General features: G+C 39.8%; 1 protein-coding gene across 2 annotated transcripts in view; it reads left to right on the forward strand.

Annotated features, from left to right (window-relative positions):
* The window catches only part of LOC126273040 (heterogeneous nuclear ribonucleoprotein L), a 172,188-nt gene that overhangs the window by 62,778 nt on the left and 84,184 nt on the right, over positions 1–25,226 (forward strand). For both annotated transcript variants that reach the window (XM_049976434.1, XM_049976435.1), the window contains exons 4-5: positions 14,343–14,428; positions 16,326–16,422. In XM_049976434.1, the coding sequence (XP_049832391.1) occupies positions 14,343–14,428; positions 16,326–16,422 (183 nt within the window). The remainder of the gene's footprint in view (positions 1–14,342; positions 14,429–16,325; positions 16,423–25,226) is intronic.

The following is a 25,226-nucleotide window of genomic DNA, read 5'->3' on the forward strand; positions in this document are numbered from 1 at the left end:
GATTGAGGTTTTGGACAACAGCTCAGAGGTGTAGATCATAAAAGGAAGATGTTCATTCTGTGGCCAGTCTGAGGAGCATGAAAAAGGGAGTGTGGGGGTTACAGGTGTGAAGAGATGGATTGATTCATGTCTGATTTTATGGTTGACCTAAGACCTAGAGGAGCTGCTGGGGCTTATTGGACTTCTGGGATGGATAATGATTGTAGGGTTTGAATACAAATGTATCAAAGGTGGCACAGACCCTCAGCCACATAGTCACTAAGATTCATCACAACGGTGATGGAGGGTAATGTCTGAATTGGTTTTTCCAGGTTGTAGATAGCTGTGTATTCCATATGAGTGTTGTTGGACTCAGTGAGGATGGATTCAGCAAAGGAAATTGAGGCCAAATTAAAAGTAAGAAATTCTTGGAAGATTACTGGGTGGAAGGTTTTGTGTGTGTGTGTGTGTGTGTGTGTGTGTGTGTGTGTGTGTGTGTGTGTGTGTGTGTGTGTGTGTGGTGGGGGGTGTTTGGTTAGTGTCAGCAGGGGGTGTGGTGAAGAAATGTTTCTCCTGCAATGTAAGGGTATAGGAAAGGAGACCCTTATAAAAGTCCAGTTACAGTTGAACTTGGGTTTGGGGTGTAAAGGTGTGGTATTAAAGAAAGTATTGCAATCTCTGCAGGGGTTAGTTTTGACGGAAAGAATGACATCAATGTTAAAAGATGTGAGTTCGGGAGCAGTGTGTTTCGTGGAAAGTGAGGAAGTTTTTGGTGTGTTGAGGGTGGAGTAAGTCAGCAAGGCATGGTCAGGCAGCTTAGGTTACTGAGGTGGGGAGAGGGAGGGCTGCATAGATTATAGTGGTAGGCCCTCATGGTTATAGGTAATCCCTTGCACTCATGGTTATAGGTAATCCCTTGCAGACATCAGACTGATTGCATTCTGGAAGTTGCAGTCAGAGTAAAAAGATTCTTCTAAAGTGGTAGAGTTGTAAACTATGGTTTGAGCTTGGATTGTATGATCATCAAGAACCAGATAGGTGAGGTTGAGAAAGTAATGGATTTGGAAAAGGTTCTTGTGGTAGAATGTGACAACCTGATATACAATTTTAATAATAAGCCCATTGTGGGATACTGTGTGCCAGGGAGGATTTGAGAAACTTTGTGCATGATTAGTGTTCTGCAAAGGCAACAGATCATTTTCGTAATTGGCGTTGGTAAAATTAGCAGGGATTCATGGTTGGATATGTAAAATACGGCTATTTTCACATGTGACAGCACTAAAGTTAGTGTTACTTGTATCTATGCTCTAGACTTCAGGCAGCTGCAGGTGAGTGTCTATTTTACGTATTTCTCCTAGTCACACTTTCCATTAATGTTAAACATTTAGCATATAGAAATCTTACGAACTAGGCAACATAATTTTTCATTGACTCTGCCAAACTTGACTCTTTTTAAACTATATATAGTCTAAACTTCGCACCACGTGTATAACAGTGGAGCTGGTAGTGCCACTATGAGGAGGCAAATCAGGTTTATTGTAAATATATGCTATAACAGTTTTGAACATTAGGTACCATTTCACATTGGAGATCGTGATTAGTCAAGAATGCATTTAAAGCGACATAAACACTATTGTTATCAACACTTCGCATAGTTTGAACGAGGTTGTGTAACAGGGCAATGAGGAGCCAGATGTCTCTTCTTGTGATATTTGAGGAAGGATTGGCAGAAATGTAGCCACTGTAAAAGATCACTGGCATCTGTGGTCAAGGAATGTACGGTGGTAAGAAGACAGGGCTACCACTACTGAGAGGAAGGCTATTGTACGAGGGTAGTTTGAAAAGTTCTCCGAATCACCACGAGAGGTCAGTGCTAGTCTAACAAGTTATTCACGTGATAATCATTGGACTGTTGGTTGTAAACATGTGCCCCGTCAGCTCTCTTGGAAGAGAGCTGTGGCAGTTAGTGGCTCTGTTGTTCCCGCATAGTGATTTGCGAAGAGAAAAAAATAGTTTCGAACAGTGATTAAGTGCTTTGTGAAGAAAGGTACGAAAACAAAGGACATTCATGCCGATTTCCTGAATACACTGCAAGAGTCAAATATGAAGAGGCAGATTCCCCAAAGTGGACAAATGTATTTACATTTGGTCGGGAGAGCTCGGATTATGGTCAGCGCAGTGGCTGCCAAAGATGTCACTACTCCAGAAATAATTGCAAAAGTGCACAAAATGGTCATGGGATCACCAATTCAAAGTGAGTGAAATTGTTCACACTTGCCAGATGTCTGAAGGGTATATCAAATTATAACTGAACAATTAGAAATGAAAAAAAGTATCTTCAAGATTGGTGCTACTACTCTTCATGCTGGACAAAAAACGCATGAAATGGACATAGGAACAATGTTTGGCCCGTTTTAGGAGAAACGAAAAAGATTTTTTGCGGTGGTTTGTGACTACAGATGAATCTTGGTTGCCCTGCTATACCCCAGAGACAAAATAGTCAAAGCAGTGGAAATGTGCCGATTCTCCGCCACCAAAGAAATCTGACTGTTCCTCCAGTGGGGAAGGTCGTAGCATCAGTGTTCTGGGATGCGAAGGGGATTCTGTTTGTAGATTATCTCCCCACTGACAAATTTCAAGAAAAGATAAGCGAAAAAGGCCAGGTTTTGTGAGGAAGAAAGTAATGTCTCATAAAGACGTTCCACGCCCGCACACATGCCATCGCCGTGGCAAAATTATGCGAACCAAGGTATGAATGGTTGCTACACCCTCCTTATTCACTTGATACGGCTCTTCCCAAAACTGAATTTTTCTTGAGTGAAGATTCACTTCAAACGAAGAATTGATGGCTGGAGTTAAATATTTTGCAGGCCTGAAGGAAACCCATTTTTGAGATGGGATCAAAGCACTGGAACAACATTGAACCAAGTGCATTAATCTAAGAGAGGCTACATAGAACAATAAAAAAAATCAGTGATGTAAGTACTTTGTTTCTATTCCGTTCAAAGAACTTTCCAAACCACCCTCATATTCGGTGTATGACTGTGGTCCATTGTAATGCACCTGGAGCAGCAATTTTAGCAGCAGTTGACACTAGAGTAATACAATGAACTCCCATTGTCAACAATTTTTCATAATGTGTCTGATAACGACATACACTCATAAGAGTGGATCTGTCAAACTGCCGTCACGTCGTAGCTGACATTTGACATCTTGACACTATTTATGATCTTAATAAAGCAGTGACTGTTTAAAAACAGTCCACTAGCGACGCAATATGGATGTAACATCAATCTAGACTTCCTTAAAAAGGCAATTGAGCTGAAACACTGTCATAAATAAAGATTACTCAGTATAAGCAGCTATTTGATGTATCTACTATAACAATCTTGAAAATGGGTTATTTAAAGGACACCTCCAAGCCAGTGGCCCTGCAACGTGCATTCCACTGACCCCAAACCATTGCCTTTTTCGACTTCAATGGTGTCAAGTGAGAGGAGCTCCAGTGGCGTCAAGTGATAGCTCTTTGGAGGGCTGTTAGAAATCTGTTTTGCATTCTGATGAAAGCTGGTTCTGCCTCTATGCCAGTGTTGGCTGTCTGATGGTTATACACACTATACCTACACCTGGGAATGTGGTCTGGGGTGCAATTTTGTGTGACAGCACAAGCACTGTGGTGGTTATTCCACTCTAGTTTAGTGCAAATTCGTTTGTCAGTTTGTGGCATTCTGAACAGCATTCGAGGTGGTGCTTTCTCATTAGTATGACACTTGTCCACATAGTGCTGTTGTAACAAAATATCCTCTACAGTGTGTCGACATGTGCCCTGGGCTGTTCGAACACCCTATCTGTCTACAATATAGAACATTGGCATGTATCGGAAAACTACTCCAGCGTCATACACAGGGTGTATATTCCCATGGACAACCGGGAAAAACATGGGAGTTCTTCAGTTTAGTTTTCAGTTACATTTTTGTTATTTTGATTGGTAAAAACTTACATTCACCAAAGAATTTTACTGTATGCTGCTTCTGCATGTCTTCAGTCCTGAGACTGGTTTGATGCAGCTCTCCATGCTACTCTATCCTGTGCGAGCTGCTTCATCTCCCAGTACCTACTGCAACCTACATCCTTTTGAATCTGCTTAGTGTACTCATCTCTCGGTCTCCCTCTACGATTTTTACCCTCCACGCTGCCCTCCAATGCTAAATTTGTGATCCCTTGATGCCTCAAAACATGTTCTACCAACCGATCCCTTCTTCTAGTCAAGTTGTGCCACAAACTTCTCTTCTCCCCAATCCTATTCAATACCTCCTCATTAGTTATGTGATCTATCCACCTTATCTTCAGTATTCTTCTGTAGCACCACATTTCGAAAGCTTCTATTCTCTTCTTGTCCAAACTATTTATCGTCCATGTTTCACTTCCATACATGGCTACACTCCAAACAAATACTTTCAGAAACGACTTCCTGATACATAAATCTATATTCGATGTTAACAAATTTCTCTTCTTCAGAAACGCTTTCCTTGCCATTGCCAGTCTACACTTTATATCCTCTCTACTTCGACCATCATCAGTTATTTTACTTCCTAAATAGCAAAACTCCTTTACTACTTTAAGTGTCTCATTTCCTAATCTAATCTAATTCCCTCAGCATCACCCGATTTAATTTGACTACATTCCATTATCCTCGTTTTGCTTTTGTTGATGTTCATCTTATATCCTCCTTTCAAGACACTGTCCATTCCGTTCAACTGCTCTTCCAAGTCCTTTGCCGTCTCTGACAGAATTACAATGTCATCGGCGAACCTCAGTTTTTACTTCGTCTCCCTGAATTTTAATACCTACTCCAAATTTTTCTTTTGTTTCCTTCACTGCTTGCTCAATATACATATTGAATAACATCGGGGAGAGGCTACAACCCTGTCTCACTCCTTTCCCAACCACTGCTTCCCTTTCATGCCCCTCGACTCTTATGACTGCCATCTGGTTTCTGTACAAATTATAAATAGCCTTTCGCTCCCTGTATTTTACCCCTGCCACCTTTAGAATTTGAAAAAGAGTATTCCAGTCAACATTGTCAAAAGCTTTCTCTAAGTCTACAAATGCTAGAAACGTAGGTTTGCCTTTTCTTAATCTTTCTTCTAAGAGAAGTCGTAAGGTCAGTATTGCCTCACGTGTTCCAACATTTCGACGGAATCCAAACTGATCCTCCCCGAGGTCTGCATCAACCAGTTTTTCCATTCGTCTGTAAAGAATTCGCGTTAGTATTTTGCAGCCGTGGCTTATTAAACTGATAGTTCGGTAATTTTCACATCTGTCAGCACCTGCTTTCTTTGGGATTGGAATTATTATATTCTTCTTGAAGTCTGAGGGTATTTCGCCTGTTTCATACATCTTGCTCACCAGCTGGTAGAGTTTTCTCAGGACTGGTTGTCCCAAGGCCGTCAGTAGTTCTAATGGAATGTTATCTACTCCGGGGGCCTTGTTTCGACTCAGGTCTTTCAGTGCTCTGTCAAACTCTTCACGCAGTATCGTATCTCCCATTTCGTCTTCATCTACATCCTCTTCCATTTCCATAATATTGTCCTCAAGTACATCGCCCTTGTATAAACCTTCTATATACTCCTTCCACCTTTCTGCCTTCCCTTCTTTGCTTAGAACTGGGCTGCCATCTGAGCTCTTGATATTCATACACTTGGTTCTCTTCTCTCCAAAGGTCTCTTTAATTTTTATGTAGGCAGTATCTATCTTACCCCTAGTGAGATAAGCTTCTACATCCTTACATTTGTCCTCTAGCCATCCCTGTTTAGCCATTTTGCACTTCCTGTCGATCTCATTTTTGAGACGTTTGTATTCCTTTTTGCCTGCTTCATTTACTGCATTTTTATATTTTCTTCTTTTATCAATTAAACTCAATATTTCTTCTGTTACCCAAGGATTTCTAGCAGCCCTCGTCTTTGTACCTACTTTATCCTCTGCTGCCTTCACTACTACATCCCTCAGAGCTACCCATTCTTCTTCTACTGTATTTCTTTCCCCTATTCCTGTCAATTGTTCCCTTATGCTCTCCCTGAAACTCTGTACAACCTCTGGTTCTTTCAGTTTATCCAGGTCCCATCTCCTTAATTTCCCACATTTTTGCAGTTTCTTCAGTTTTAATCTACAGGTCATAACCAATAGATTGTGGTCAGAGTCCACATCTGCCCCTGGAAATGTCTTACAACTTAAAACCTGGTTCCTAAATCTCTGTCTTACCATTATATAATCTATCTGATACCTTTTAGTATCTCCAGGGTTCTTCCACGTATACAATCTTCTTTCATGATTCTTAAACCAAGTGTTAGCTATGATTAAGTTGTGCTCTGTGCAAAATTCTACTAGGCGGCTTCCTCTTTCATTTCTTAGCCCCAATCCATATTCACCTACTATGTTTCCTTCTCTCCCTTTTCCTACACTCGAATTCCAGTCACCCATTACTATTAAATTTTCGTCTCCCTTCACTATCTGAATAATTTCTTTTATTTCATCGTACATTTCTTCAATTTCATCATCATCGGCAGAGCTAGTTGGCATATAAACGTGTACTACTGTAGTAGGTGTGGGCTTCGTATCTATCTTGGCCACAATAATGCGTTACTATGCTGTTTGTAGTAGCTTACCCGCATACCTATTTTCCTATTCATTATTAAACCTACTCCTGCATTACCCCTATTTGATTTTGTGTTTATAACCCTGTAGTAAACCTGACCAGAAGTCTTGTTCCTCCTGCCACCGAACTTCACTAATTCCCACTATATCTAACTTTAACCTATCCATTTCCCTTTTTAAATTTTCTAACCTACCTGCCCGATCAAGGGATCTGACATTCCACGCTCCGATCCGTAGAACGCCAGTTTTCTTTCTCCTGATAACGACATCCTCCTGAGTAGTCCCCGCCCGGAGATCCGAATGGGGGACTATTTTACCTCCGGAATATTTTACCCAAGAGGATGCCATCATCATTTAATCATACAGTAAAGCTGCATGTCCTCGGGAAAAATTACGGCTGTAGTTTCCCCTTGCTTTCAGCCGTTCGCAGTACCAGCACAGCAAGGCCGTTTTGGTTAATGTTACAAGGCCAGATCAGTCAATCATCCAGACTGTTGCCCCTGCAACTACTGAAAAGGCTGCTGCCCCTCTTCAGGAACCACACGTTTGTCTGGCCTCTCAACAGATACCCCTCCGTTGTGGTTGCACCTACGGTACGGCCATCTGTATCGCTGAGGCACTCAAGCCTCCCCACCAACGGCAAGGTCCATGGTTCATGGGGGGAAGATATATATATATTTTTCTCGCTCCCGGCCAAAGAAATACGTTTTGTTTTCATTTGCCGTGGGATCTGCAAACGAAGAGGAAACAGCAAAACCACAGAACTTAAACCCAGGTCACATGAAGACTCCCCAGACATGCTCTGCGCATGTGCAAATCTGGGAGCTTGGGTGGGGCAGACAAATTTTTCCGGTTAGCATCTGGCTTCAAGTAGCCAGAAACAGGAGAAGATATTGCGCATGTGCGCAAGTCCACTGTCATCTGCTGAAACGAACCTAACTAACACATTGTGACGTTACTCATCGTAAGCAGTCTGTTGTTATGAAGTGTTGTATAGTCTCCATCCTAAGGCCTTTGACACATTTTGCTGTTGGCAAACGCATGTGTGTGCGTGGTGTTTTGTTGTAAACCATGCATTTCCTTTGCAACTTATATATATATAATATATATATTCCGCTGAGACCTTCATTTCATTTGAAATGAAGCATTTCGTTCCACAATATAGGCTACTTCCAACTGTTTGCTGAATTCATGTTCTGGCACGTATGGCATTGCCACAATAAAGACCCTGGTATTATTATATTCCATCCTGTATTTTCCATTGTTTGATTTATTTTTAAGCCGAAATTCAGGGAAGACCTGAATTTTTTGCTTGTCAAAGTGTGCACCCTGAAACACAACCAACAGTAACGATAATTGTATTTACCTACCAAGTGCAATACACATGGAGCTTGATCTGTGTAACACAATGTACACTTGCGTTCAACATTTTGCCAGTTACAGCAGTTATTAATATACCAGCATTTAACATCTGCATTTGCTTATCTCTCACATACCTGTGATCTTAACAATGTTAAATCACATTAAAACTGTTATCTCGACAAATTTGTTCCTGAAATTTCATTACTGTACATTTTTGTGGTGTTGCAGTTTCTCCTCCTCGTTTTCCAGAAGGTTAACACACACACAATTTACCGTATGCATTTGTCAGTTGGGTTTCTTATTGCATAACCAATATGTAGAAAAAGTACAGCTGTGAGGAGGGATGATAAAAAGTGGGTGCTGAAGTCTTCTTAAGACTTCCTTGTGCAAGTAAACACTGAATAACGTAGTGTTTCTTTCTATGGTATAGCAGTGAAAAGAGTGAAGAGATTTCATCCATTAATGCTTCAGAGAGAGAGTGACATGACTAAATGTGCAGGGCATTTGTAATAAGAACAATGCTGTGGAACCTGCATACGTGATGTTCATTCTTTACTGCGCATTCGTTTACTGTAAGTCACGGTACTCCTACAGTGAGTTTATGTATTTGGAGTCCAGGCTTAAAAGTCAGGATATATGACGCTTGTTTCAAACATAGTATCCTGATTCTGGTGTTACTTGCAGGTAATATGCCAAATATTTCAGGAAACATTTCACTCTGTCATTCAGTCCAGCACTAGTTGTCACACGCATGAAATGTAAAGAACTCAAAAATTAAGTCCCATGTTGGCTGATTGGTCCTACTGCTTCAGTAGATGCTGTGGAGCTTGTTACACAAAGCATTGTTCTGGTAAGTTCCGAAAGAGCGGGAAAATTACTGAAGAAGAGTGCAAACGTAGTGATTCGGTTCTTGGTATTTGCTTTTGCATGCAAAACGTTTCTGCCAAAACTGTGTATACAGGATGTAATTTGTCTTTGGCGTCTATGTTTAAATGTACTTCGTTTTTATAATATGGAGAAAGTCTGTGATGCTCGTAAATCATGAAGGCTTTGCAAGGAAAGGAGTCTGTGAAGTACACTCCTTCCCATTTGATTTTTATAAAGGAATATGTCTCAGAAAACGTCAGAGCTCAGTTTGCATTGTGTAAAATAGGAATGTCTTTAAAATTACAATGTCTAAATCTGTGGTGGGCACTAAACATTTTGATACGGTGGAGTTTTTCTCCTATTTCTGCACGTTCATATAAATATGCAATGGGAAATTTCCCATGATTAAACGGGTAACCAGAAGAGCTGATAGGTGTAAGAAGAGTCGTGAAATGATTGCCAATGCTTCCAAAAATCCAAGTTCTCTCTAAAGCCAATGGCCAGCACATTACAGGAAAGGGTTGTCAAACCAAAAAAGTCGTGACGTGTTCCAGAAAGTCTGCTTCTAGCCATGTTCCTCTCTACACCTTGCACATAGTAGGTTACTGTTGTGCATTATGATTACATAAGAGAGTGACACAAGCATACATTCTTTAATTTTGGAAGTGTCTGTTGTTTTTTAATGTTTAAGAAACTAGCACTGAGCCAGTGGCTTTTAAAGGAACAGAATGCAATGTTTACTTGAAAGTATTCTGCACTTGTGAAGATATTTTTTGATTTCATGAAATTACTTGTATATCATGCTGCTACTGCTGATCAGTGAAACCATTTTCTATGTATTTTTAATAGTTAAAGCACTATGAAGAATCTGCGAGTAAAGAAAGAAAAGTTGAAACGTTACTAAAACACACAAGCTGAAATTACTTAAGAATTGCTTCCTCAAGAAAAGGACCTTGTTCCAATGTTTAGTTTTTGCTCAGATTGCAAAACTTAGCAACTGTAGTAATTGCAAAAATAAGACGTTTGGAAAACTGATCCTGTTACATTGCTCATACTTACCTGCTGTATGTTTACATTCATTCCTGCAAACTTAAGATTACGGAGTAAAGTCCCTACAAATAAGTGTATCAGTTGTTTCCCTCTTACTCATCAGTGGCTGTCCTTACAGAAATGTCTTGTAGAACTGCAAGAAAAGATCACCAACCAAGTTACTTGTAGATTCAAATTCCACCATTAGCAAGGTTTTCCAAATTGACAACTGACTTGCCATTCCTCTTCATTGAAAAACATTGCAAAGCAACAACCATTAATCATATGATTTGAGACTTAATGAGATTTGTCTGCCTTAGCAGCTGTAAGATGAATAGCAAAAGCACTTCAGTTTTTATTATACAAGCAAATGACATGTCCTAAATTAACAGGGTTCTGGACTCTCAACATACAATTTTATATAGGTGTGGTTGTTCTTCACACATGGTTATCAGTTTATTTGTAATGATTTATGTGATGAACTAGTGATAACGTGTTAAGTTCTGAATAAGTGCAAGGAAATTAGTCACTCAGCAACCATATATCAGCAGTATCAGAGTAAAAGATAGTACAGAGCTACCATTTGGGAAAAAATTAGAGACTTGAATTGCAGCCTTCAGTACTTTGAAGTTTATTATAGAGTTATCACATATGAACATTTTTAAAGCACTAGTTTTATCCCGTTTTGACATGAAAGCATTATCAGTCAGGCAGCACCATCAAACCTAGAAATAATTACACACTGACCTCTATGGTGGTGTCCGTCTGGCAGCTGGAGCTTTTCAGCATGAGCCAGGTTGATACTCTACTTGCAGAAATAGAACTACCACTACTGAAAACAACGCCATCAAAATTGGTCTACCAAACTCCACTGTCATCCTGTCTTTATTTCACTATACGATGACTGTTACTCATGAACTGCCTTAAAGAAGACCACTTTCTTGCAGCCCTCTTAAATTGCAAACTTCATTGTGTGTTTTGCAACCAGCAGTTAAGGTGTGACACCAAAGGCAATACAACATTCAGTTTTTATTGCTGTGTGTTTGTCTGTCGTCACAGTATCATTTTAATCTCACTTATACTGATGGTTCCAAAAGTTTTGTGCTTTTTTCATGTAGTTGACAGGGATTGAGAACAATGCTCTCTACCAAAATTATGTGGTATTTACACTGCAGAGATAACCATACATACAGCACTACAAAACATAATGTCTATGCAGCAACTTCATGAGAACAATGTTATCCAGATAATCCGTTGGTATCTGCACCCGTGACAAACTTATGCCGTTTGCACAGTTGTCTGCTTGGCAGTCCTGTCAGTATTTCAGGTAATGAGTTGGCTGATAAATTAGCAAAAGAAGCAATGGGGACAGAAACAATCAAACTAGATATTCTAAGTGCTTACTTAAAGACCCACGTTAGTTGCCATGTGGTGAAATAGAAAATCAAACAATAAGATAGTAAAATACGATTAAGTAGTGCGCTTTGAAACACGACTACAAAGGTCTAGGACACTAGCCACAGCAATTCTTATCTGAAAATTTGAGTTTCATTTGTAATGCCTTGACATGACGAGGGAATTGCAAATGTTATTTGCTTTTAAAAGTTTGGTGATAAAAAACTGCCCTCTGATTTTTCAGCTTCAACCAAAATAGTCAAAAGCTTAACCAACAGCTGATTACCTTAGCAAAGCCTGGCAAGAAGAAAAGCCCTTTGTCATTACATGAATATGCTTTTAGCTTTCTTTGAAGACTGCAAATTTAGTTACAATCAGAATGCATTAAATGTTCTGTAATACTTGAACAGAACTTTTAGGAAATATTGTACTAGATAATTAAATTAATAAATGTAAGTGCAATAAGGCATGTTCAGTTTGTCATACAAAATGCACTTGTTAAAATGATTGTGAATATTTCACATTAGTATTAAAGTTAATTTTTGATCCTTATCTGTAGGGTCTCCTAAACAATATAAATCCTTCCCAGTACAATAAAATCTGCTCTTCTTAATAAAATATAAGCAAGCTTAGTTGCAAGTAATAGTATTAAACAACGTAGCAATGTATGCACATATTTTTTGATGTGATAGTACTTGATAAAAAGTATTTTCTCTAACACATTATTAAAGGGCAGTCATCACACTGCATTTATCAAAAATATTGGTACAAATTAGTTAAAAATTGGTGCAAATATGCTTATAAGCAACTGCTGCTACTTCTAGAATTGATAACTAGCAACTTCTCTATGGGACTATTAAAAGAGCAGTCAGTATAGGCCTACTGAGTTTTTCAAAAAAATATTTTGGTCCAAAATGATTGAAAAATCATTGCACTTGGTTTTCCACCAACTTTGATATCGTGTAGCACGCAACTGGTGGATGATAGTGTTAAAACTTAGAGTTCTGAGCACAATATGTATGACAAGTCTTCCCTGCATTACTACTATTTTCAGTTTTAAGCTGTCTTAATTCCTCTGTATCTCACACAACAGTCCTCTAATGAAATCCTCAGGCTTTGCACAGATTAATTTTTCTGTCGGGACCATCTGTGCAGTTTCCACGGGACATGAAATCCTAAGCAACTGGAGAGGGTTGTTTCTTTTCAAGCACTTACAATTTCATACTTTCACTGAAATTCTCCTGTCACTATAACAATGTCAGCATTTGATGTCTTGGCATAGTGCAGATGTTTCTGCTGTAAGATTATATTGGGGCGGGTGGGGTGGTTAGAATTTTAATCTGATTACTGTATATCATTCAATACAAATGAAAGTTGAAGCAGTCTTTCCATGATGGGTGCCACTGATTTGCATTTAGAGATAGCTGTCACATCCAGGAATGTATGAAGTGGAGAAGTAGTAAAGAGAAGTTGGCTTACTCCAGCCCACATCATGTTAAAAACAGAATGACAAGGCAGCAGACAAGGTGAAAACCATGCTTGCTTGAGAAACAAACAGAATTGGGCCAAATTTGAAATGCTTACTGAGGAAAACTATACAGAAAGAGTACGAAAACATAGATAAAAGGAGAGAATAGTTGCGGACAGCCGTTTAGGGAGGAAAGTGGGGTGCAATTAATGACAAGCAGAAATCAGATCTTGGTGTGAGTGAATATTTAATTAATATTTACAAGTAATTTGCACAGTGTTTTGCACAGCAATGGGTATTTCTGCACTTCCATAATCATTACTTCGCTGTCCAAATGCTCCATAAGACAAAAGACAACGGCTGCAATGACAGTAATGCGATGGCGGTGTAGCAAGCCTCCAAACTGAACAAGCAGCTTCTCTACCAATCACTGTCGTACGTAAAACCTGCACACACCATACCACAAAGCTATTCAGACACTTCCGCATTGGGCTTGTAAAATCAGTGACGACATATTGCGCAGACACGTTAATAGTGTGTTCATTTTCCACTAAACTATATGAAATAGGGAGACCGAACTAAACATCCCATGAAGAAAGGGTCACAAAACTGCCAAAAGCATCCAGACTGAGACAGAAACCGTACATTAAAAAGTATTTGCATCAGTACCAATTTAACACTGTAGTACTCTAGTGTTAAGAGGTCTTAAATGCCTCAGAAACAGTAATCAAGGAAAGAAAAAATCACGGAGATTGAAGAATTAAGAAAAAGGGGCATGAATGACTAACGAAAGAGACTGACCAAGACAATCATCACAGTGAAGATTAGTACAGTGAAAGCCTGATGGGTAAAGGAAACCACGGAATAAAACAAGAAGCGAAACATCTACAAAAGAAGTGACAGGCAGAACAAAAGAGAGAAATCAGAAACAAGACATATCAGCAAACATCAAAGAAAATAGGAAAGAAGTGAATAGAAGAGGGTAAGAAAAATAGTAACATATAATAAAAAAATTTTGTAAGGAAAAATTCCATGAAAAGTTTCAGCACTCTCCGCATTAGGAATTACGATGATGTAATTGTTATAAATGTACACGAACAGAAAATGAGAACCACCGGTCGCTGCTATGCGCTTTTATATAGATAAGGTAGTCATCCTGTACAGTCGTTCTTCCTGGAAGGCCGCTTCCCTCAAAACCTATCACAAAAACGCAGCAGCGAGTTTTCGTATTTGTATCCCGCGCTAGACTGTTGTATATCCATTTCGCAACGCTTAATCTAATAATAAAATAAAACTCTCTCTCTCTCTCTCTCTCTCTTTCTCTCTTTCTTTCTCCTCCTCCTCCTCCCGATCTTCGCAAACCGAAGAAGCATCCAGCTCTGTTTCATAGTGAGGTATCAGCTGTGACTGTTCGAAGAAACTCGGGACATTGAAGAGAGAAAAACTAATAGCAAATGCGCCAGAGCCATTAATCGTTAAACTCAAAACTTTCACCGTTCATGACTTCAGTAATTGTTTTTTAATTCATATTTGCATAGCAGTGTCAGCACTGGTTATAATGAACATGCTCTTTTTCTCTTTTTTGCAGGAAGTGCTTCACACCATTTGCTCACCCAGCGGCCAAGTGCTTCGCATTGTGATTTTCAAGAAGAACGGTGTTCAAGCTATGGTGGAATATCCTTTACTGCATATATTGCTTGCTTTAATGATAAACTACCACACTTAGGTTACGTAATGGATAGGGATGGTTTTAAATTGAGCAGGCAGGCGGCCCTCACGTCCACCACACAATAAAAAATTTAGAAATAACCGTTGAAGAGAAAAGATGTCCATTGAACTGGTTTCGTGCGGTAACTCAACACTGATAACATAATCATCGAGGAAGAAAAGAATTATTTTACTCGAAGTGTAATTATTCAGAAATAGTACAGATGCACTTAGTGATTGCTATTGCTAGCTTTCTCCTGCAATTCATATGTTCTATTGCAGATGCATAGATCGCTCAAACGATTTTCGATTCCGGATATTCGCGTCTGTTTAACGTTGTCAGTGTGATTATACCAAGCGGATCAAGGTTTTTGCTGGTTATGTATTATCAGTTGTAACTGCAAACTCAGATTAATGTTAGATTACGAGAGCTTTTCCTCTCAATGTTTACATTGTGAAATGTCAAGCGATTTAGCCGTGTATCAAATTTATTCCATGACACTTTTAAAACTGAGTGATGTTAAGGCTATCGTCGCTACTCTGTGATAAATGTAACCGCTGGTTCCAACGCTCACAACATTTGGCCGGAGACAGTCATACAAATACGTGCTGTCTGTTCTGGGCAGGCATCTGCCATGTTAATGTCGTGCCTTCCCTGGGAGACGAAATTAAAGGACGGTTACAGCCTGGTAGCTTGTCAACACTGGCGCAGTTGAGGCTTGTCCGCAATATATAAAGGCGCAAATGTAGAGTATATAGTGAGATGTCCTTGTTTTATATTGGAGATTGAGGTTCCGTTAAACATAATGAGAATTATTGAAAGAAATAGATCAGCATAAGATAATTCTGAATGGCAAACGTCGTAATGTAATGCGGCAATGATAGTTGATAATGAACGATTATGGATCTTGGTAGGTCCGTTGGTGTGTTGTGTTCAAAATTATTTCTTGCGCAGTAAACATTAGATATTCTTCAGTTATTTCGCGCGCATAATCAACTTTGGGATAGCCTGACACACAAATGACAGCAACACTACTCCAATGGCCGAAATCAAAGGGTGGCAGCGACAAGAGAACAGTACCAGCGTAAGTCTTCGGGTTCCTACCGAAAAGCGTTTGAATGGATCAGAATAACAGTGATTACAAGAACACACATTTAACGTGCAGCATTGAGTTTGCTTGGCTGTAACGTAATACTTAGATTTTCGCGTTTTTAACAGCCGTCAAGCACTTTGTGGAAACGATTCATAATAGTGACGCTACCAGCCGCAAGGGACAGCCGCAGCCGTCTGTTGTAAACTGCTCCTGAAATAACTTAACGATATCGCAACGTGAAAAGGACAGGTGTGACCAAGGTGATTTCTGATTGACTGTTGACGTAATATGTCCTGCAAACAGATAGCCGTCTCTCACTTTGTTGTTCTGATCTAGGGTGATAATTTAGCTTGATGCTATAAAAAGAAGCGCCGCGTATGCTTTGACTTGACACTGTCAGCTGAGTGACTTCGTTTACAGTACGTCGTACAAATCACTACAGAAAAAAAGTGACAATTTACCCCAAATAGGTTCAGCCCTTGAATTTAAAGTTAGCTTAAATTTAGATGAGAATTAACAAGCAAAGGTATCACTGAACTTAATGATTAGAGAATCACCACGAAGAGGGTAATGATGTAGGAGAAAGGGGGAGAAGGTGCTGCCTACCTGAGATATCAATGCCTTTCATGATAGCTGCTAAAGGTTATTCCAAAATAAGGAAAGTATGTTATGTGGGCATTTTTAATGAAGATGTGGAAGTTCTAAATATAGAATTAAACATAATAGTGAAATTTACTGCTTTTTGCGTGTTTATTTCCTTAATGCATCACGTTTGACAGCATTGAATCGGCAAAAAGAGCCAAAGAAGCTCTGAATGGTGCCGATATTTATTCAGGTTGCTGCACGTTGAAGATAGATTTCGCAAAGGTAAGTGTTACTTCTGATTTCTTAATGCAGTTTGGTGGAAGGTTGTATTTTAATGATTAAGCATTACAAAAATATTTGTATGTTTTGAAGTAATGTTCTCTCTGGACTAATTTTTGTTTCAACCTAGAACAACCCAGTGTTAAGTTTATATGATATTTTTGGTTGTACTGTACGCAGTTTTCTGTATCAGAAAGAACTATCCGACTTAAAAGAATCATAACTGTCGCGTTATTTGAGACACGTGCGTGAATAATGTGCTGTTGAAAAGAAAAAACTCTAGTTTTACTTTGTTCCTGTAAGTACACTAGACTATCTCTAAACAGGCCCTCAGTAGTCCGGCGTAAATCGAAAAACACGTGCACAATGAATCATAGTGAGCAACAATGCTTACTTAAACAATGATTCCTATACTGTATTTGAAATTGAAGCTTTCTTTACAGTTCGGAATCGTGTATTTTAAAGGGAAATATGTTACGCTGTACTTACAGCAGAAACTCGAAATTTTAGATAACTTAAATCGAGAAAGCCTTTATTTCTGAGGTCAATGTTTGACGAGCAACTATATTCGACATTAATCAACACAAATGGACAGTGAGTTGTGAAAACGGAAGGTTACGCGAAAGAATTAGAATGAACTGGACTTAGCTGTTAATAGATGGTTCATACAACAACGCAGTAAACAAAGTCCAGCCAATGGCCCGATTATAAAAGAAAAAGCAGCTGCATTTAACAAAAAAACTTGGTGGTAGTAACTTGTTTTCAGCGAGCGAAGGTTGGCTATGAAACTGGAAAAACGACATGGGATTCGGCAGCTGACAGTCACCGGGGAAAGTCGCTCAGCTAACGGTAAGGATGCTGAGGAGTTTGTAAGGAAGATACTGAAGATAATAGAGGAAGATGTAACTGCTGATGCCTTGTATAAAGCTGAAGAAACAGGATTCTTTTAAAAGATGCTTCCTTCAAAAACATTAGCTGCCAAGAACGAGAAGGCAGTTCGTGGTTACTAGCAACGGAAACAGCGCGCAACATTAATAGCGTGTTGTTATGCAAATGGGAATCATAAACCACAGCTATGGTGATTAGAAAATCCCAAAATCCACGTTGTTTTAAACACACTGACATAAATACTGTACGTGCACTTAACTAATGCAGTATTGCGCTTAGAAGAAAGCGTGGGTGGACAAATATTCTCTCGTTGGTTCCATGAAACGTTTGTATGAGCAGTGAGAAGAGATAGAGGAAAAAGCTTCCACTGAAAGCTATCCTTACATTTGAAAATTGTCCGTCATCCTTTCGATGTATTTTCTTAAATCCGATGGTATACAAGCACTCTTATTCCTACCCATTGCTACACCCCTCTTTCAGCCTATGGACCAGAGAATTTTGGAATCAATTAAATGTCGTTATCGACATTCACTTCTCCTCTCCTTGCTGAACGAAAGTGAAGACTATCGAGACTATGCTGAAGGCGTGGAAAGCAATTAACATAGTGATGTTTTCTAAGCAGCCGAAACATGACATCAAGTGGAGAGCACTACCATAATGAAGAGCTGGAGAAAATTGTGGCCATCCATTTATGCCTAGTTTGATCCAGTAGTGAGTGACAGCGATGAGCCAGTCAATTCGGAATTATCAATTACTTCACACACTGACATGTTCCACAACCTTCCAGTAGAAGAAGAAATTGATGTTACAAAGTGGCTGAATGAGGAAAACTGTGATATGAACCAAACTTTTAACAGATGAAGAAATAATCAAAAGCATGCAAGGAAGTAATGAAGACACAGGACAGGACATGATTATTCCTCATACTACTGGTGCTGAAGCTACCGAGGTCTTCCTGGAGCATATTAAGCAACAACCAGATACATGCAGTACCTATGTATGCTTGTAAAGTGGTTAAGTGATAAAGCATGCCACCGTCGCGTATTATCATTGAGACAGTTAAAAATTAGGGACATGTTTCATAGTGAGTGATTAGACTGTGTAATTGTGTACAGCTGGGCTTACCAACCTTTTCAGCTGGTGGGTCCCTTCTTTAGGGGTCCGCCATGGATTTTCGACTAATCTGTTCCCAATGGCCACCCCTACCCCCCCCCCCCCCCTCCACCGAAGTATCAATAGTCTTTGGTTTAGAGATGAATGAAAACAACTTGAAGGTCAAAAATCGGGCGCACAAACGACCCCCGTCTTGTTGCGAAACAGTCGATCAGAGAAGCCACATTCTCCGGCACTAAACTGTGTATGCGTCCTCACTTACGAACCGCAAAGGCTGCTTGGGAATACGACCTGAAGTGAAAGTACACATTTTTCACACGAAAAAATAGTGATGAATTTGATTTTCACATTTTTATTCAATAATTTTACTCATTATTTTACACGATTTGGGGATGGTGGCCACGGACCGCGTAGCAAGAGCCGGCGGAACCCTAAAGGGGGCCGCGGATCACACGTTGGGAAGCCCTGGTCTACAGTACACACTCAAGGACTAAGTTCTCTATGAAAATTAATGTATTTTCGGATATAATAAAGTATATCCTCTTTTTAAAGTTCTCTTCTTGGGTTTCATAAAGTACAGTACACTATATCCCGTGTGTTTACGAAATAAATTTCAGGCACTTAATAAACCGGCACTTCCGCTAATCCGGCATCCACGTGTGACAGGAATGGCCGGAGTAGCGAGAGTCTAGTGTAGTAGCACTGGCATCTGGAAGTGCGGGAACTATTAAATCAAAGGATTACTGAACGATGGATCGGTCGCACTGGACCAAATAATTCAGCTTTACTTCAATGGCCTCAATGGTCGCCGGATCTGTGTAATTATTTCTTGTGGGAGGGTGGGGGAGTGTTACAAAAGGCCCTGTTTATGTGCCTCCGTTACCAACAACAATGAATGGAGACATAGCATTCCAGCAGCAGTGGAAGCTGCTTCACGAGACATTCTCGTTGCAATGTGGTAACAATTTGAATTCACATGGACACATGCCGTGCATCTCCAAGGACGAATCTGGTCCGATACTCCAAAAGATCTTATTTTTTTATTGTGATGTCAGATTTTGAACTAATTGTCACTCTACAGGTAGTGGGCTGGAAGTTACACAAGATGACAACTCCGCCAATGCACAGCCCTTTTTTCATTTGTACTCCCCGTGATTCAGGTGAAAAGCTTTACGGCGGGATTGTGGCCGCACGACGGGACTAATACTTTGAACGCAGAATTGTATTTGGGGCTAGGCACATGGGCAGTCCATTTCGAGAATCGTTAGGGAATCAGTATTCAGAGATCCAGTGTCAAGAGCGTGCGGAGAATACCGGATTTCACCACTCTGAACGCAATGGCAGATGGCCTTGACTTACCGACAGAGCAGCGGAATTGTTTAAGAGTTGTCAGCACTAACAATGTCTGAAATAACCGCAGAAATCAATGTGTATGTACGACGAACGTATCCGTTAGGGGAGCTTGACGAAATTCGGCGTTGATGGACTACGGCAGCAGGCGACCGATGCGTGTGCCTTTGTCAACAGCACGACATCGCTCGCAGCGCCTTTCCTGGGCTCCTGATCACATTATTGGACCCTAGATGACTGTCAAACCGTGACTGGGTCGTATGAATCCCAATTTCAGTTTGTAAGAGCTCAGACCCCACGAAGCCATAGAGCCACGTTGTTGGCAAAGCACTGCAAGCTAGTAGTGGCAGCTCCATAATGGTGTGAGCTCCATAATGGTGTGAGCTCTGTATACACGGAATGAACTAGCTCCTCTTGTCTAACTGAACCGATCATAGAGTGGAAACGGTTATGTTTGACTATTTGGAGACAATTTGCTGCCATTCATGGACTTAATGTATAACAATGCTCATGTCACTGGGCCACAGTTATTCTCGTTTGATTTGAGGAACATTTTGAATAATTCGAGCTACTGGTTTGCTCACTCAGATCGCCAGTCATGAATCCTATCGAACATTTTTGGGACATAAGCTATAGGTCAGTTCGGGCACAAAATCCTGCCCAAGCAACACTTCGACAATTACGGATTGCTTTAAAGGCAGCGTAGCTCAGTATTTCTGCAGGGCACTCCCAACGTCTTAGGTGAGTTTGTGCCACATAGTTGCTGTTTTACTCCGTGGAAAAGTGGTCCAACACGATATTGGGAGGTATCTGATGACTTTCGTTACCTCAGTGTACATCAATGGGAGCCTGGTACTGCAGGCTTCCACTCTTTTTGCCATTGCCTCGGGGCTACCCTAAAGGTGTTGTTCTGCCCAGTCTTCGGTGAGATGTTGTAGGAAATCCGGGTAACTTTGGGCTTCACATGTCTTGCAATGGTTGATTGATAGTAGAAAAAGGGGCAGTGATAATAGTAGAAAAAAAGGCAGACAGAGGCTGCACCGGCAAGGACACTTTCAAAATAAACGGAGACCGCTTCATTAAACGGTTAGTTGCGTGGATTAGTATTTTCATTGAAGAGAAATTTATGCGAGGGGGATGGAGGCGAGTTTAGCGTTCATTATGATAAGCCGAGGAAGAGAACTGCAGCTGATAAGTAAATCAGCAATCAATCAGTAATAAGAATTAGAAAGGAGAAATTCGCGAAAGGACAATCAGAGCGAATCATCGAAATAGGCGACGCATGGGAAAAAGAGCCATCTCGAGAAGACTGTCACAAAACTTGATTTCTTCAGGAAGACTCAATGTGTCGTGAAACATACGCAATTTTTCCCAGTAAAGATTATCGGACACAGCAGTCTGGTAGCAATGGACCTGTTTCGTCCTTGCTAAAAACTATGAAAAAGCTAGGATTCAGTTATAAATCTCACTTGTGGCCAATAGTTAATAGAAGCAAAGATATTACAGTCTGTATTGCAGGTACTTAGTAGAAATGAATTTTGATATTGCTTGACATAATGGAACATCCGTAAATGCAATACACAAATTGGATTAGAAAAAAATGCTTGTAGATGATACAATCAGCTATAGTATAGCAGCTCAGAAAGGTAAAGGATAGAAAATGACAGTAGCGCATGCTATAACTTCAAAATGTTTCGTTATTGTCTGCAGTTAGTCAGTTCAGAACCTGCGACTACCATGAAGAGATGAACCACTAAACTTATGTAGAACGGTTTGAAGACACCTTTCTTCGAAACTTAACAAAAAAACTAGTCTTGTAATAGACATTGCTCCATATCATTCGAAGTGAAAGGTGCCCACAAAAGCAGCGAGGGGAAAAAATTGCTAGGTAGAGAAACTTACATAATGGCTGACAGTAATTTGAAAAGAGCAGAATTATTATAACTTGGGTTGCAATATAAGCCAAAGTATTCACTCGCTTTTGCAGATGAAATTGCAAAATATAGACTGTATCCCTACTGTTTCCACTTCCATGGAACAGAACTCATTTCGGCTCAGGACGAACTACATACTGCCATAGAAAATGTTGGCTCAAGTCGAACGCTTTCTACAAGAGGTATTTGAAAAAGTGACACTGAAGGCTCTCAAAATGTAGTAAAACATAAGTGACATAAAAAGCATCGAATAATGAGTACATTAAAACAGTGCATTGAAGACATCACACTACAAGCAAGACGCAGTTAGTTCCACTAGCTCTCTCTTGAGTCACACCTGTTTTCAGATTGTCAGACTAGTATTTAGGGTGATCAGAAACAGAGTCCAGTAAGTGAATTAAAACAGTGAAGCGAAGAGTGAGTAGTCAGTGATAAAGTGACTGGGTATAAATCGAAAATAGGTGCAAAGTGAACTTTGTGTATCTGTTAATGAAAAGTTTGATTTATATTTTAGACAATGCCAAATCGTAAAAAGGTTGTCTCGCCAGTTCTGAAGCAAAACCGTGAAAACAAAAGGAACAGCGAAAAAACGAGACAGACGAACAGCACATATCTTACTGACTAGACGACCGACCGACATTAAACTCAAGTGACCTCTGTAACGCAGGCACTACTAGCAACGAACTCATTGAGCAAAATCACCCGAACATTGTTCACATCTGTACAATTCGGGGTCGTTATTTGAAAGGACAATTTTGGCAACTAAAAATATTGTCTTACGACATCAACTTCAATATTCAAAAGAAAATTCCCAGTGAAAAGAGAATATCCAATTCCATGGACACGGTGGTGAACTTCGAGGAAAGTGTGAACTTCACCTACAGAACTTCTAATTTGCCAGTACCAGGAATGCCATTACACTGCCTTGGACTAAATACGATTTCCGCTCATATTACTCAGAAAACTCTCCAAAACTATGTAATGGAACAAGGAAGATTTTTGACGTACTTAGAGATATTACTGAGAGCTATTTCATAGTGAACTTCAGATTTTACATGATTTTAAACTTCCTGTTTGTGGCGAGTCAAATATTCACATAATTGCTTAAAATCGAAGTTTTCAGAAGCTTATATACAGGAAACGCAGTGCAGTACAAACGTTACGAAAGATCCATTGGTGAGCGAGGTATTTTGGTGTCAGAGGGACATACTTTCGTATAGAACACAAAAGTGGTTTCCCATATTAAATAGTTTCCGAAATCTGACTTCATACGTTCGAAGCCGTTTACGAACGGCAAAATTTCATCCCTTCGAAAAACATTAAGATCACTTTGACGATAATTGAAATGAACAGCTATTTGATATGCTAGGCTCCATGAGGTCTAAATTGTACGTGAATTTAAGATTTTTACTTGATTTTTGTCGGAGATAGGCTTTATCTTCTATCGCTGCAGCGTGTGATGCACTATCGCCGCCGCCTATGGACGTATTTGACACAACGGCGCACGGACCGTAAACGTCAGGTGCTAATTATTTTAAATCTGACGATGACAGACATTGAGGAACTACATCAAATGCCATCCTAAGAACACGGAATACATCATCCTGAGTGCCGATGTCGTCTCTGTGGTTCTCATGAACAGAGCATTCAGTGCACGCGATTACTACATGCATTCACGCTTCTCTTAGAGTATAGTGAGTGTTGTTGGTTAATAAGTGTTGTGCCACGTTCTCCAAACATTAACAGAAATATTTTGACACTCTTGGAGCAACATACCAATCAGATGACAATATTTCAAAATTCCTCATAAATTTCTCTTGTTTTGAACTCTAATTACATAAACCACTTCACCAATGACTACGAAAGACGGTAGCTTTTGGTGCCCTCAGTTCGCCAGATCGGCTGTAAAGTGAGAAGTTTTAGTTTCTGAATTAAATAATTAAAGCCTATAATAAGGACCACTCATCCCTGTTATATAGTATTGAAAGATACAAGCATAACTCATACGAACTTCCACTACACAAGTCTTCAGCTGGTGTAAGATGTTTCCATCCTCATGATTTGCTGTCAAGTGAGACGGTGACACAGTTTGCAAGACGGTCAAGCAAGCTAATGGATCGCACACTGCAAAACCACCACGCCATAAAGGATTGTGTTACGTCAAAATGGAGGTGGTGAAATACGAAAGAAGCACAGAACATAATGGTATTGAATGTTAACCAACGGTATATTTTGATTCGAAGTGCACTTGGGAACAGACTCAATTTTTTTTAATTTCACATTAATTTTACTCTAATAAGGATTGTTCTTTCATTCTGTTGTAGATACTGCAACTCGCACACATTTTTTTTCTTTTCGAAGTTTAACTTTCAGTTGATATTGATACAATAAAACGCGGGATTTTTCAGTGTAGATGCGAGAATATCATCTCTGTAGTTCGAAACTTCTTTTAACTGGCATTAATTTAGATACTGTTTGCTTCAAAGTTAAATGAAATACACCGATAAAATTAGACGTACCTGCAAAACATCTGCAGATCTGGATGGCTTAGACATCCTGCTGTTGATGAAAATGAGGCACATACTTTAAAAAATACAAAAATTGCCATCACACGCCTGCCTGGGCGAGAGACTCCAGATTTTTAGCTGATTGTCGTCAAACCTAGGAACTTTGTTTAGAAATTTTTTTGCCGTTGGTTGGAAGTCTTTCTCCCGAAAGTCGTTTTTAAGCAATATGCATATGGCTTTAGAAATGAGGTAGTCGGTCGCGATCTGTTTATCGATAGTTTCTTTTCCCCCGCATTTCCTTTTGAATACTCGTTACTGCTCAGTTTTGTGCTTTGTTTGCATTTACACGTGTGTGTGTGTGTGTGTGTGTGTGTGTGTGTGTGTGTGTGTGTGTGTGTGTGTGTAATTCGTTTTTATATTTTACGCAGTGGTTTTTTAATTAAAAACCAAAAACATCCTATCCTAGTAACTTGGCTGCGATATGGATAAGATGTATTGAATGGAGTCAACGTTTTGGGTAGTCCTAGTGCTCTAATTTTTTTTATTGCGGTTATATAGCTTTTTGAAGTCATAGGGAAAGACATCAGTTTTCTCAGGGTTCTAATGAAAATGCCCTGCGTTTTTAGAACATTCGTGCCTCCAGATTTTTTGCTTTGAAAGCTGTTACTTATCCCATCGTCAGTTACACTGTACGCGAAGAACATCTTATATTCTGCTCACAATTAACCATACCTAATACTGCATAGTGACTTTTGTGCAGGTCAGGCCAGCTTCTGCGCTCACGGAGCAAGCGCAGGAGTGTGTGCAGAGCGCTCCTGCTTCCCTCACCACTGTGCTATTCCGAGCAGCTCTGAGTGAGACGGCTTTATTCCGGAGGCTGCACATACGGGAAACTTAGGCAGACGTGTTTGCAACACTGTGCAACTACTTTAAAGAACAAATATTGCAGCATATTTTTTATAAGCACGTGTCTATTTTCAACTTATTTTTCTTCCAAAGCAGTAACTTTCATTAC

This window comes from Schistocerca gregaria, chromosome 5 (genome assembly GCF_023897955.1).
Source record: "Schistocerca gregaria isolate iqSchGreg1 chromosome 5, iqSchGreg1.2, whole genome shotgun sequence".
In the NCBI taxonomy this organism is placed as follows: domain Eukaryota; kingdom Metazoa; phylum Arthropoda; class Insecta; order Orthoptera; family Acrididae; genus Schistocerca; species Schistocerca gregaria.